The sequence below is a fragment of the Juglans regia genome, chromosome 13 (genome assembly GCF_001411555.2).
Source record: "Juglans regia cultivar Chandler chromosome 13, Walnut 2.0, whole genome shotgun sequence".
In the NCBI taxonomy this organism is placed as follows: Eukaryota; Viridiplantae; Streptophyta; class Magnoliopsida; order Fagales; family Juglandaceae; genus Juglans; species Juglans regia.
In genome coordinates, this window is record NC_049913.1 from 30,358,922 (window position 1) to 30,373,196 (window position 14,275).

Consider the following 14,275-nt stretch of genomic DNA (forward strand, 5'->3'; position numbering starts at 1 on the left):
ATGATCATGATGCCCATCTCCATCAAATCAAAGTTAATCACTTGGCTTTGGCTTTACACACAAAAACTTCCTGCCTCGTGAGTGTCATATCAAACAGAGCTGCATTTCAACTAAATTCATCAATATTGGTAATGATCGATCCCTAGAAAGAACATATACCAATTCATCAACGCCACAACATTTTATATCATTGTCAGCTTTCTCCTATTATATTTGAAGTAATGTTATATACAGTCGCAAAGTGTACAAGTATTGCGTAATCGTTTTAAAAAAAATTAAGGTCCACTATTAAAAAATTTGATTTTTTTTCATATAAATTCCGTATTTACCCACTTTTTTCATAATGATTGCACGGCACTTGAGTAGTCCACGACCACAAATATAATTTCTCTTCTACTTTATGCATACTTCTATTATTAACAACTGTTTAACAAACACTAAGTTGTAAATTAAATGTGGCACACATTACTCAGAAGTTCAGAACCCACAATTGGGATTTTGAGGTGACCATCTTGGATTTCTGCTTCCTTTTCAAGGATAAAGTTATATTTGAAACCTCTGTACTGAATCTAAACCTCTGTTCCAGAAACATTTATCAACAGTAACTCTCACTAGGTAACTAAACATTAGGTTAATGCAATCATAAAGCACAAGTACTGCAATAAAGTGAAGTCTATGAGAAGATCAGGATATACCCATTCCAAATTTATATTGATGTCTACCGTCTAAAGTGGGGAGGGAATCCAAAGTGCCAAATTGAAAGATGGCTCTCACTCACCAAACAAGCAATGGAAAAGTTAAAAACCATATTCTTGGTTCTTTTCACTTTTATTACTTCCTAATCATTTTGCTACAATTATAAACGTGTAAAGAACTACAGAAAAATCTGTATTTACATAAGGAAATTACAATTACATATATGCTGAAACTTGAACGACAATCATATGGAGCTTATAACTACCAATGGTAACTCATAAACAGTGATGTTAGACAAAAATTGGGAGTAACTTTGTTAGCAAAACAATCGCTATCTAAGAAGTGAAGGAGTTCAGAGTAGAGATGTTTTCGGCAACCAAGCATCAACATATTGCATTCAACCACTAGTCTGAGCAAATGAATCCATTTGGTAGATAATGGCCCGCCGCGCGCTCCCACGTCGACCCGAGTCATGACTTGGCCCTACCATGAGATGGATTAGAAATGGCAGACAAGTAATTCAATCATTCAGAGCAGCCAAGACATTATCATGGCCAAGTTCCCCACCATTTTTTCCCAAATGAACTCCAACCACCAGCTTTGGAATCCCTCTCGTATTCTAAAGAACAAAAGAAAATGGTTATACAAGGCCCCACAGGCACCTGCATTATACATTGATAACATCTCAAATTGGCACCTTCAAACACATGACTTTACACCTCTTTTCTGGGCCAAGCAGACAAAACTTCTCGGAGTAGCAAATCAGGTTGCAAAATTGAGCGAAGCCTCCGGATAAGCTCGCCTCAGCCACTTGCTCATTCCATTTGGATTTTATATTACACCCATGGAACTGATGCCACTTGTCGTGGACTAGATCGCCCACGATACACCTGGTATCTGAGAAAGGGCCAGCTGGAAAAACCCAAAATTGTCAAGATCATCCACATAGCACATGGCTACTAAATGTTGAAACAAGAACCTGTTGCGGTGGTTGACATTGCCAATATAATCACTTAGTCTCCTTTCCCAACATCAGATTTGCAGTGTGTGGTAGTCAGCCAAAGCTATCACTAAAGGTTAAGTGACTTTACATTTGAACTAAACATTTTTAGTGCCCAACCAAAGAAATCAAAATGCTGATTCTCTGAAAACCCCCTGCCAAGCGCTAGAATTTCAAAGTGGTACCGGTAACCCATAATTGTGGAATGACTTTATCCGTCCATCCCAGCCAGCAGTCACAATGACCAGACCCCACGCATGAGAACTGGATGTGTTCTGGCAAGAAGTTTTCAGAAACTTGTATTGAGATTTATGCAATATAGATGGTTTAGCCATTGGACTTGAAGTAGGAAGCTTCTCCTCTGGCCAAGTTGCAGATCCCTTTGGAAAAGACTCTAAGAGGAATTCTTGGCTCAGAGAGAAACAAGCAGGAGAAGAAAAAGGGAGGGTTTCTGCCTGATTTTCATTCAAGACAGGAGATTGCCTTCTATTTACCGAGTTCTCACATTTCAGACCACACCAAGGTATTGCAACAGATACATTGGTGGAGAACCGTTCACAAGACCTTATATTTTTGGCTTGGAGTCGTCCAGAATCTTCCTGACTACTGCAGTTCCATAAGTATACATTAGAATCCTCGCAAGCTGATACAATGTGTTTTCCGTCTGAAGTGAAAGCCGCAGATATATGGTTTCCAGCATTATGATGGCCTAAAGAGAGAAGACATGGAAAATTTAGAACTAATACAGAATTGATGGAGGACAGAACATCATAATGAAAACTTTGGAGATCAGAGTTGATAAAATAAAAAAATTAGAATCCGCAATTGATATCACAAGACTGGCACACTACTATTTTAATTGGACATTTAGGTTTCCCAACAAGAATTCAGCAAGGCCTCATTTAGATAGTGAGATGGTATATAAATATTAGTGAAATGATTTAAGTTAAAATGTTTTATGGAGTTTTGGAAAATGAGAGAAAAAAAATAGAATAAAAATATTATAAAGTTAAAATATTGTTAAAATATTATTTTTTAATATTATTTTTGTTTTGTAATTTGAAAAAGTTGAATTGTTTTTTATTTTTGTTTGGAAGTTTGGGAAAGTTGTAATGATTAGGTAAATGATTAGATGAAAAAGTTAAAGATTTGAAATTGAAAAGTGTTTGTGTTTGCGGTGTTTGGATATTGAGATGAGATGAGATATGATGAGACGAGACCGGATGGGATGGGATGGGAGGCTCTTGCTATCCAAACCAGGCCTAAATAGAATTCTGATTTTGTAATAAAAAAAGGAATTAATTTGTTGCATAGCTTACAGAAGGTACTCAACTGCCTGTAAAAGGCCTCAATGTTGAAAACCATGAAAATCTGCCATCTTGAGGAAAACACGTGAAAGAAGTACATACCCTTGTATTTGCCAATCACAGTACAGCCATGAAGAATTCGGACTTGTGAATCAGCACACGTAACCATGATTTTGCTAGAGTCTTGAGGAAAGAACTGAAAGCAAACTACACATAATAAGGGACAACTGTGCCTTATAAGGGATAATTAAAAGAAAGAATCAAAAGGAGCAAACCAAGAGCAATGTTAGTATAACTACCTGGAAGCCAATTATCCTTTTGCAGGGTGATCTTTTTTTATTGTGCAAGCCAACTTGAGCATCCAACTCCAAGTGATTATCTGATCCAAGTAAACAGAGAGCCAATTGGTTAATTGAGCCTATACTCCGAATCTTATCAAATGTGAAGGCCAGCCATCCAAGTTCTACAACGTAATTATAAAGCCAATGTCAACCAGAGCAGTTTCAGCAGAAGTCAAATAAGTCCAGGTTGATATCTAGACATAAAGACCCTATTACTTCCTTCTCAAAAGCAGATTTCTCAGCCATCCAAATGCAAGATGTAACACAAACAATGGAAATCATTCTTCTAAATGCCATGGTAACCATATTAATGAAGCTAAGACTTATCTTTGAGAATGATGTAATTCACATTGTCTTCTCCTTAATAAGCTTAGTTTAGCTAACCCACCAACTCACAACCCTAAGTATTGACACATTTACAGCAAAGGGCATGTCCACAATTTTAAGAATGTATCTAGACTGGCTTTGTAGAGTAATGCACATGCATCCCAACTAGCTAACTTTCATCTACCACAAAAGTAACAAAGTCTTATTAATTGAAGGTTCTAAACACGGCTCCAATCTTCTATAGTTGGAAACTCCACACCTTACCATAAATGCACAATTCTTTACTTGCATAAAACAAACACCTTTCTGAACCTAAAACAACCCAATTATATTGTTTCTACCCAATCAATTAAGGTCCTTCGCAAAACCTTCCCATCATATAAAGCATACCCGTGCAAGAGGTTAGAATGGGTACTTTTTTTTTATAGGTAAGAGGTTAGAATAAGTAATAATATAGAATCACCAAACTATCATAACAAATTAGAAAGGCAGCACACAAATTATCATACAACTCATCAATTTCATACAAAGAATTATTTATAGCTAACACCTGCAACTCATACACAGAGGAAGAAAAAGTTAAAAATAGGGTACGGGTGCAAGCAATAAATAACTGAAAAATTCTAGGATACCTGATATGTTGTAAAAGCGGCAAATGCCACTCAGAGAGCCAACGATGCCCCCCTGCAGTAGAAAGAAAGAGAGTCTTAATAAAATATCTGTTACCATTGATCCCCCTTTCTGAAAGAAACAGGATCAAGAAAATCACCAAACCTTTCCGTCAGGGCGATAACACACTGCAGTGACAATCTCTCTTATATCAGACCAACCAACAACTTGACAATCGGGAATAGCCCAAATGCGAACTTTCCCATCTATTGAACCAGTCATGAAATAGTTGTCATCAACAGGGTTGAAGTGAACGCTGGTCACTGCATCAAGTCAAAATTAATGTAAGATAAAATCAAAATTAATGTAAAAATAGTGTGAATACCTCGTACATATTGTCTATTTAAAAAAAAAAAATTAACACCATATAATAACACACGGATACTGCCACGATATTTATTCAACCATGGCTAATTCCTCAATTGGCAAGATAGATTTAGTATGAAAAACACCTAAAAGCGCACCATAATTACTGTGTGAAAAAACTTTGAGGCAATGATCACATCCCACTTGCCATAGACGAACAGTTTTGTCGATCGATGACGAGAGCAGATGCTGCATAAAAACAAACATCGCATTCAGCTAAAAAAAATAAAAATAGCCTTATATCATTCAAAAAATTAAATTTTGTGAGTACTTATAAAATTACATTGGCATTCAAATAATCACTTACATTATTATTTGACCATGAGAGATCTGAGATCTCGCCACTGTGCCCATGGAACTCATGCAATGGTTTCTCCAATATCCGGAAGACTTTAGGGGGGAAAATCACACATGCTGAGTCTGAGGTTTTCCTCAGGCTCTTCAATTTACCCATTCTCTCTCTATCCACAGAGAGGGCTTTCAGTTCAGAGAGATGATCTACTGTGAAATATATGCAGGATGGATCTATTTCTGGGATGTCAAGTTCATTGGATCTCTCATCTTCCACCACCTGCCACAAACGCACAATCCTATCTTCACCAGCACTTGCAAGGTACTGCCCATCAGGACTAAATTTCATTGTCAAAATTGGACCCTCATGGGCTTGGATATCTTGTCCCATATAAAGAGCTGAAAGTTCTTTCAATCGCTTCCTGCATTGGTGAACATTAACTCTTTGAACTCTCGACCGTAGTATTGCCTCATTCTCACGTCTTAGTTGATCAGCTTTCCCTTGACTCTTAACAACACATGCCATGGAACGTAATCGACTCCACCACCCATTCTTAGTTCTCTTCATTGAACCCACTTTTGTCTCCTCAGCTTCCCTCTCTATCAGTTGTTGAAATGAAAGGGACGACCCAGAAGTGTTCTCGCACTCTTCAACCCTAACAGATTGGCCCAGGCTGACTTCGCCAAAGTTCACATCTTTGCAAACAAAATTCTCCTTTGACCGATAAGTCATCGAAGAGTGACTCGAACAAAACACATCTTCAGAACCTGAGGTCCTCAACACAGCACCACTACTCTCTCTGATTCTATCAATCACTTGGTCTGGTACATCACTACGTACATCTGCTGAATTCTCTCGTGCAATGCCATCTAAACCCAATCCCATCCAGTCCAAAAACTTACTACGACGCTCTGTTACACTTCCAGGGCTCCGATTCCATATGTCATAAGGACAAGTATCCAAAGCTCCGAAGTTAAAACTAGAAGAACTAGACTGAGATATCTCAATGCTATCGGAGGTTGCATCTGAGATCGATGCCATCTCCTCTTGAGCATCGAAAAATCTATATTCTTCATCTTCACTCAAGCTACCCATTATTCTTTGTGTTTAATCCATGAAATCCCACCTCAAGAAGCCAACATTTAAAGCCCTAGGCAATGTGCCGAATCCTAAATTCCCTCCGAACAAGCAACCCCTCGAAAAACTACAAAAAAAAAAAAAAAATGGAAAAACACGAAAACCCAAAATTAGTGTGATATAAATATTATATTGAAGTAAACAGCAATGAGAACGATAACCATGAAACAAAAACCAAGAGATCCAACATGGATCCCAATCCACACCCATTGAACCTGGTCTGCCACACATTGAAAACCATAATTTCAATACACAAACAAGACCCAAAAAAGGTAAAAATATAAATAAATAAATAAGTCATTCGAACCCAAGAATTTTGCAGCAAATTAAGGATCCAAAACACTTCTAAGAGCACGCAGAGAAAAAACCTACTAACGAATCTGAAGATCTTACAATTACACTTGAAGAAATAAATCAGACAAAACGTGTGTTTATGCCAAAGAAAAGTTATTCACAAAAAAAAAAAAAAGTAATAAGAATGTGATTTTAGTTTTCGAAACTCTAAAATTTTTCTTACATGGGACTGTTTGTAAGAGATTTCTTTGAAACTGAGGAGGACGTAGATCGAAGCATCCACGGATATTAGAGCTTTGAGTATATCTATCTCTCTCTCTCTGGCTCCCTCTCTTTCTATCTCTCGAGGAAGCAGAGAAGCATCGCAGATAAAATGTAAAACAAGAATAAAAATTTTATTTATATCTGAACAATAAGCCACTCATAAATAAATAAATAGATAAATAAACGAGACAGGGGTAAAACAGGAAAGAAGATTCATTTCCTCGATATTCGTGAACGGATGGCCCGAGAAACGAGACTTCGAGAGTAGACCGTGTTCGTGCTTGTGTTTGTTTTTTTATTTTTTTATTTTTAAATACAGTTTAATATTTTTTTAATTTATTATTTTGTAATAATCCTTTTCAGCAAAGTTTTCTGAACTTGACCATTCTTTGCTTTTATAGAAAGGTCAGATGTTATAATTTTATTGATATTATGCATTTATTATATTTTTAAAAAATAATTTTTTTCTTCAGTCACTATTTAACTTTACATCTCATATTTTATAAAAAAAAAATTATCAAATATAAAATATATAGATAAATAATAACTGATATATAACAAATCTCATTTTTAAATTGATAAATTACCCACTTTTTGAATGATCAATAGAATATATGTTATATGAATCTAGGTTAAGTATTATTTTGATCTATCAAAAAATGAGTATTATTTTGAGAAATTTATCAAAGAAATTATGCACATAAATAATAAATAAATGTTGTAACCAAATTTAAACATCTTTAAATTGACTATTAAAAACCCATTATAATTTCTAATTTTATGTACTATACTGATTCAAGAATTTCTCATAATTAGATTATTTACAATCTTAAAATGAAATTATAGAATTTTTTTGGTAGTAAGAAATTATAAAAAAAAAATTAAAAATTTGAGATTCTCTTATTAATGGTTGAAATGACTCTTAGCTGGAACAATGTGAAACTAAGATATACTTGAATAAGTAAGATATTGGACATTCTTTTGAAGATATATTTCTATAAAGAGAAATTATATTCATCATTTTCATATAATACATATTACATTTTTTTATTTTTTTCTTATTAAATATGTGATATATGGATGATGAGTAGAATAATTTAATTAGTTTAAAAATAATAAAATCAAAAAATAATAAAAATAAAAAAGTATAGAGATGATGAGTAGTAAAACTCTTTTATAAATTAAAATTGCCATTAATTATCTGATTATTTTTATTGCCAAAATCATGAATTAGGATAACATTCAATACCCAAAGAAGGAAATTTTCCATAATTATCCTAAAAAAATAGAGTGAAATCCTGCTTGATCTTAGAAGATGTAGAAATTATTGGGTGTCAAGGTGGCAATAATATTATTCCCACTTCCTTTCATAAAATTCAAGTGGTGGTAGGTCACTAGTCACTACCCCTACACTTTCCACTTGAAGAAGTCAATGACCCAATTTTTCTTGTTGAGGCAAAAGGGAAATTATTTAATTCTCTGAGGAAAATACATATAATTAAACTATATATAAGCAAAATATATATGGGAAATTGATCACTGTCTCATGAACTGGTCAACGGTCAGAGATGACCCATACATTGTTTTTATTCTCTTATAAAATCAGTGGTCTTTTAGACTACGAATGTCAAATTGTCACCCTCTTTCTTAGCTCATATTACATTTGGCAAGGCATAGGCATGGGCATTTTCTATATATCACAGCCTTCTTTACCCTACTCAGTCTCAATATACTCAAAACATTACACACTTTCATGGATTTTCCTTCAATTATGTGAAACATTCTTAATTATTGATTAATCCCGTTTCACTAAAAACGACCGATGATATTATAAATTGACGTAATTTAATATGATGGGTTAGGCTGTAAAGTATATTTTATTATTAAGTAGATCTAACCTATCACTTTAAATCACCCCAACGTATAAACATACTTTATAGCCTAACCATATATATAAATGTGTATATATATATATATATATATATATATATATATAGCATGTGTGTGTGTTGTGATATCCTAATCATAGGAGTTAAGTAAACGACATTGCTAGTTAAGCTAGTGGCTAGTGAAGTACTAATTAGGTTTCCTTGATTAGGTTAATGTCTCCCTTAAAGCCATAAATCCACAAGAAGTCAAAAAGTAAAAAGAGGTTGTTGTTCCCAATTAACCAGGCAATTTACCTCAATCCTGCTTTGATGATGATAACCACAGCTATATTTATAATCATTTTTCCCCTCTCATAATTCAAGCAATTAGCCTTCACTTCAACACTTTATATCAAAGTTCCGGCTTTTGGTCTTTGTCTTGATGTACAAGAGCACAAGCTTTCTTTGTAAAGGCTGTCTAGCTACAGCCCACGAGAAAGGTAAAAAGAAAGCAAGCAAAGGATTATTTATACGGGATTAATTAATATCACCATCATCATCATCACCATCATCACTCTCTCTTTCTCTGGTTATGATCAGAGATATATAGCTAGCCCTCACCATCATCACTCTCTGTGTTCTCTGGTTATGAGAGATATATAGCTAGCCCTTAGGGTTTTGTTTTGTGCACCTTCACCTTTTACTTTCATGACTTTTTTGTGTGATTGTAGGCTGTACAAGTCTCTCTCAACGCCCAACATTCAGACAAGGTTGCTTGCTTGTACGTGCATTGTAGAAGGACAAACACGCATTTTTCTTTCTTTCTTTTTTTTTAGCTTTAACTTTAGGGTGATTATGTTAACTTTAGGGTGATTATGTTAACTCTTTATGCTTGAATCACACTTTATCACCCTTAAATATTATTCTATTCTTGAACACAATACCGACTATATATATATATATAATTCCTAATAATTAACTTCTAAAGTTTTTGTAATTTAGCGGGAAATTAATGTAGCGACGAAATGAAATGATTAAAATATTGTTAATTTTTTTTATTTTTTTCAATATCAAGAACATTTTGATCATCTTATACAATTGCCGTTTGGTAGTGCATTGGGAATGTGGTGCTAATTTAGGTTGATAAAGTGTAACTTAATCTTTTTTTTTAATCAAGTATATATTAGCACGTCATTCGTTTTCTTTTTCTTGTTTTTTTCAACCAATTTGAGACATGAGTGCAAGCTCACTACAAGAAAATTATTTATTTGTATCAGTTATTTCTTATTAAAATGAATTTATTTTGTCACAAATAGTCATTATCATCGCAAATAATCCGTCACAAATGCTCATTTTTCTTGTAGTGAGGATGGCAGCAATTCAACTCAAAATGAAAAAATGGATTACTAGAAACCATTAAAAGTTTATTTATTGTTTAGCCTAGCTAAAATATTCTCCTAGTTGTCAATGTGAATGATGCAAGGATGAGACGTAAAATACATCACATTTGTGCTTTAAAATCGTCATGCATGAGCAAATTACTTGCCTCGTGCGGCCCTAGCTGCCTCTACATGATGAATTAAGCAAAACCCCAATAGAAGTGATCATTATAAAACTTTTTCTTTTCTTTTTTATTAAAAAAAAAAAGAAGCATTCAGTGATTCATGCAAGCATGCATATGAAAAGTTCTGTAGTTTTTGGGGAATAGGATAAGTTTTTCCATTCACATCACATGGCATTGGGTCAATACATGCAATACATGTTGCTCGTGTTTCTGGTTTTGGTGCATTAAAATGGTGCAAAACTGGTGTTTGTACCAAAAACCAAAACAAGGGTCTATAGTTTTGCTAAGAAGAAGCCTAGGTTTAAAGGGGAAAAAATTAAAAGACAACGACAAGATTCATCTACTTCAATAAAATGATTTGTGCAAGTCTCAATGCATGTCATTTGAAAAACAAATAAGACAAATATTCATTTTTTTTATTTATCATGAACATTAAATTATTAAATAGATTACTGACCTGTACGTATCATTACTCTTTATTTTATAGCTTAGCTAGCTTGTCATTACCAACATGATGAGTACGAGTTGTAAGTGCAAGAAACATTACTTGTTGGGCAAAACATAATTTATTTTTAAGGAGGGCATGCCTACTTCTTAAGCAACAAAATAGATATCTTGAAACTTCCCCACGTCCACCCAAGATTCTAGCCCTACAAATAACTCTCCCATGCTCAATCCATAGTATTCTTCCAAATTCTCTTAACAGTTGACTCCCCCCACCCCTATATAATATATATATATATATATATATATATATATATATATATATACACACACACTCATTCTTTGTTTTTTATGTTCTACATTCTATTGATCATAATTCATAGTTCCCCATAACTGTGTATAAGTGATAATAGTTGGCATACATTGGAGATTGCAGGATGCATCTCCTTTAGCCAAAACTCTCTCTCTCTCTCTCTCTCTCTCTCTCTCTCATAAATTGGCTCACGAACGGATGGTAATGTAGAGCACATGCATGATTGGTGTCTTAATTTACTCCATAAATTGGAAGTTGACTGCATGTATAGATTAATTAATAAGTTAGAGATGATTGGTTGGTAGCTGGATTATGCAGATATCCATTTATTAAGTTTCTTTGAATTTTCTGGCCGACAAATCTGAATGTCTTAACTAACTGTTGATGATGGAGAATTATAAACTAATAGGAGGTGATATTTCTGCATTAAATTAATCTACAAATTAGGAAATTCGTCTAGACTTCTTAACTTTATCTGCATTATTGAAAACGGAATTTCAAAAGAATATCAGACTTGATCATTTCCTTTTGATTTGCTTTGTGGGTTGAATTAAACTGGAGATGAAGGCCGTGACTAGCAGTACTATGAATGAGGAGCTGACTAAAGCTTACACTGAGGAAGAAGTATATACGACTCTAATGCAGATGCATCCCACAAAAGCGCGGTATGTCACCAATCTTTTTCCAGAGATACTGGCAAACCATTAGAAGGCAGTCTCAGCAGCTGTTCTTAAAGCGCTCAATTCAGGTGAGTTCCCTCAGTCTATAAATCACACTTTTATCACTCTAGTGCCAAAGAAAAAAACCCATCTGAAAGTGACTAACTACAGATAAATCAGCCTGTGTAATGTCATCTACAAACTCATATCAAAAGTGCTTGCAAATCGACTTAAAGTGGTTCTATCACATGTTATTTCTAAGTCTCAAAGTGTCTTTGTACCTGGTAGGCTCATTACTGATAATGTTTTAATTTCTTATGAGTTGATTCATTACTTGTGACAAAAGAGAAAGGGGAAGAAAGGCTTCATGTCTTTAAAACTAGACATAAGTAAAGCTTAAGATAGGGTGGAATGGGGATTCATTGAGGCTGTAATGGAAAAATTGGGCTTTGAGACTCGTTGGGTCTATTTGATTATGAAGTGCATTCAAATTGCTTCCTTTTCTATTCTGATAAATGGAGAACACAAGGGTCATATTGTTCCTGCTAGAGGCTTGAGACAGGGGGATCCCCTATCCCCATATTTGTTCCTTCTTTGCAATGAGGGTCTTATTGGCCTCTTGAGGAAAGCTGACAGGTCTAAATTAAACCCAAGGATACAAAACTGGGGCACCAAGTCTTAACCATTTACTCTTTGCAGATAATAGTGTCATCTTCTGTAAAGCTGAGATAGAAACAATAGAAGGTTACAAGCTTTGTTGCAGCAGTATGAGAATGCATCAAGCCAATAGATTAATAAGGAGAAAACTGTAATGGTTTTTAGCAGAAATGTACCTATGAGGAACCAGCAAGAGATTCTATCATTGTGGGGCATAGGTCAGGCACAGCAGTATGAAAAGTATCTCGGTTTGCCACCTGTGATTGGCAAGTCAAAGTCTCATGCTTTCTCTGAGATTAAACATAGGGTTTGGTTGAAGCTTCAAGACTAGAAATAAAAGTTGTTTTCTCAAGGGGGAAGGGAGGTATTTATTAAAGTTGTGGCACTGTCTATTCCAACTTATGTCATGAGCTGCTTCAAATTACCAGGCAGCCTATGTACTAAACTTGAATTAATGATGGCTAGATTCTGGTGGGGGCAGAGAAGGAAGAGAGAAAAATTCATTGGATCAATTGGGCTAAGATGTGTGAATCCAAATATAGAGGAAGCCTGGGTTTTAAATACCTACGTATGTTTAACATGTCTTTACTAGCTAAGCAAGGGTGAAGAATTTTGCAAGAGAAATGAAGCTTGTTGCACAAAATCTATAAGGCCAAATATTTTCCAAAAGTTCAGTTATTTGATGCTCCCTTAGGTGCTAATCCCTCTTATGCTTGGAGAGGAATTTGGGAGGCAAATTTGGGAGGCAAAGCATCTTCTTATTGAAGGGTCTTATTGAGGGGGCAGATGGAGTATTAGAAATGGCATGACTGTCAAGATTTGGAAGGATTGTTGGGTCCCAGGCCCCCCAGTCTTGCAAAGGGATACTACTTGTGCAGAGTTTGATTCAATTTGATGTATGGCAACTCAAAATGGTGGGATACCAACAAAATTAGAGCTCTATTCAATCCAAACTTAGCTACAGAGATCTTAAAAATTGCTCCAAGCCCAAGTGATGAGGAAGATAAGTGGATTTGGGACATGGAAAAAAGTGGTAGATTTAGTGTAAAGAGTGCTTATAGATTCTTCAAATCTAGCAAAGAGGAAAATTATGGAGAACCATCGACTGCTAATCACCACAATCCACTATGGTCTACTCTATGGAAGCTGAAGGTCCCTAACAAAGTTAAGTTTTTTGTATGGAGGGCATCTAGGGATGGATTGCCAACCATGGAAAATCTTAGAAGAAGGAGGCTTGATGTGGAGGACAAATATACTTTCTGTAAAGACAAAGTGACGAATCTGCAACATGCTCTACTACATTGTCCTAGTATTAAAGTTCACTGAACTAGATATCTACATATGCTTCAAAATGTGGATCAGACTTTATCCTTAAGGGAAGTGACACTGAGCATAAAGAATAATAGCACAGTGGATGAGTTGACTACATTTGTACTGATTGCATGGAATTTTTGGTTTAGAATGAACAAAATGGGACATTAGAAGGCATGCATAGAACCTGCCCATGTGATTGATTTTATCTTTTCACTTAAGAAGGTCCCTCATAGCAGAAGACAGATCCTAACTCCCAAGCAGCAGACATGCAATCAATGGCTTCCTCCACCTGCATGTTTCTATAAACTCAATGTAGACGATGCTGTGTTCTATGATCAAAAGAAGGCTGGGGTAGGGATTATTCTTAGAGATTTCAATAGGGATGTTGTGCTGGTAGCTAGCAAAGTGGAAGAAGAAGTTTATGATCCATCTACTGTTGAAATCCTTGCCATATTTAGGGGATTGTAGATATGTGCAAATATAGGGATTCAAAACCTCATTCTTGAAAATGATTGTTTAATGATGAATTCTGAGCTACAAACTAATAGTGATTCTTTTGTGCCTCAACGAATGTTAGTGCAGAGACTAGAAGACTAATGCAGCTATTCCAGAATTGTAGTGTTCAACATGTCAATCGTCTTGGTAATGAGGCTGCTCATAGGCTTGCTAGAGATGCTTGAAATGTTGAAGATATAGAGATGTGGTGGGATGGTGTTCCCTTTCATGTTTCCCAAGCCGTATGTCTAGATAAACATTCTTTGTA

The 14,275-nt window shown here is 35.2% G+C and overlaps 1 protein-coding gene across 3 annotated transcripts; it reads right to left on the minus strand.

Moving 5' to 3' along the window:
* Positions 1-784: 784 nt before the first annotated feature.
* Positions 785-6,798, minus strand: LOC108994078. 3 transcript variants are annotated; one of them, XR_004798033.1, is made up of 9 exons: positions 6,653-6,798; positions 5,014-6,202; positions 4,793-4,895; positions 4,446-4,603; positions 4,304-4,355; positions 3,303-3,382; positions 3,106-3,199; positions 1,394-2,405; positions 785-1,315 (listed from the first exon to the last, which is right to left on the minus strand). XR_004798033.1 is itself a non-coding variant. In XM_035684639.1 (8 exons), exons 2-8 carry the CDS (start codon positions 6,091-6,093, stop codon positions 1,870-1,872), a joined length of 2,103 nt encoding a protein of 700 aa, XP_035540532.1. In that variant the 5' UTR covers positions 6,094-6,202; positions 6,653-6,798; the 3' UTR covers positions 785-1,869. The 3 variants fall into 3 exon arrangements, 2 of the variants coding, with proteins under 2 accessions (XP_035540532.1, XP_018824711.1); XM_035684639.1 differs by having other exon boundaries at positions 785-2,405; XM_018969166.2 differs by having other exon boundaries at positions 786-2,405; positions 4,805-4,895.
* Between the last annotated feature and the right edge of the window lie 7,477 nt (positions 6,799-14,275).

Excerpts from the sequence above, each read along its gene's own strand:
- LOC108994078 (XM_035684639.1), bottom strand. The coding sequence starts at position 6,093 with ATGGGTAGCTTGAGTGAAGATGAAGAATATAGATTTTTCGATGCTCAA. Across the intron at positions 4,604-4,792 it reads TAATTATGGTGCGCTTTTAG|TGACCAGCGTTCACTTCAAC; the intron begins GTGTTTTTCATA and ends GACTTGATGCAG. Across the intron at positions 3,383-4,303 it reads CCGCTTTTACAACATATCAG|ATAATCACTTGGAGTTGGAT; the intron begins GTATCCTAGAAT and ends TACTTGGATCAG.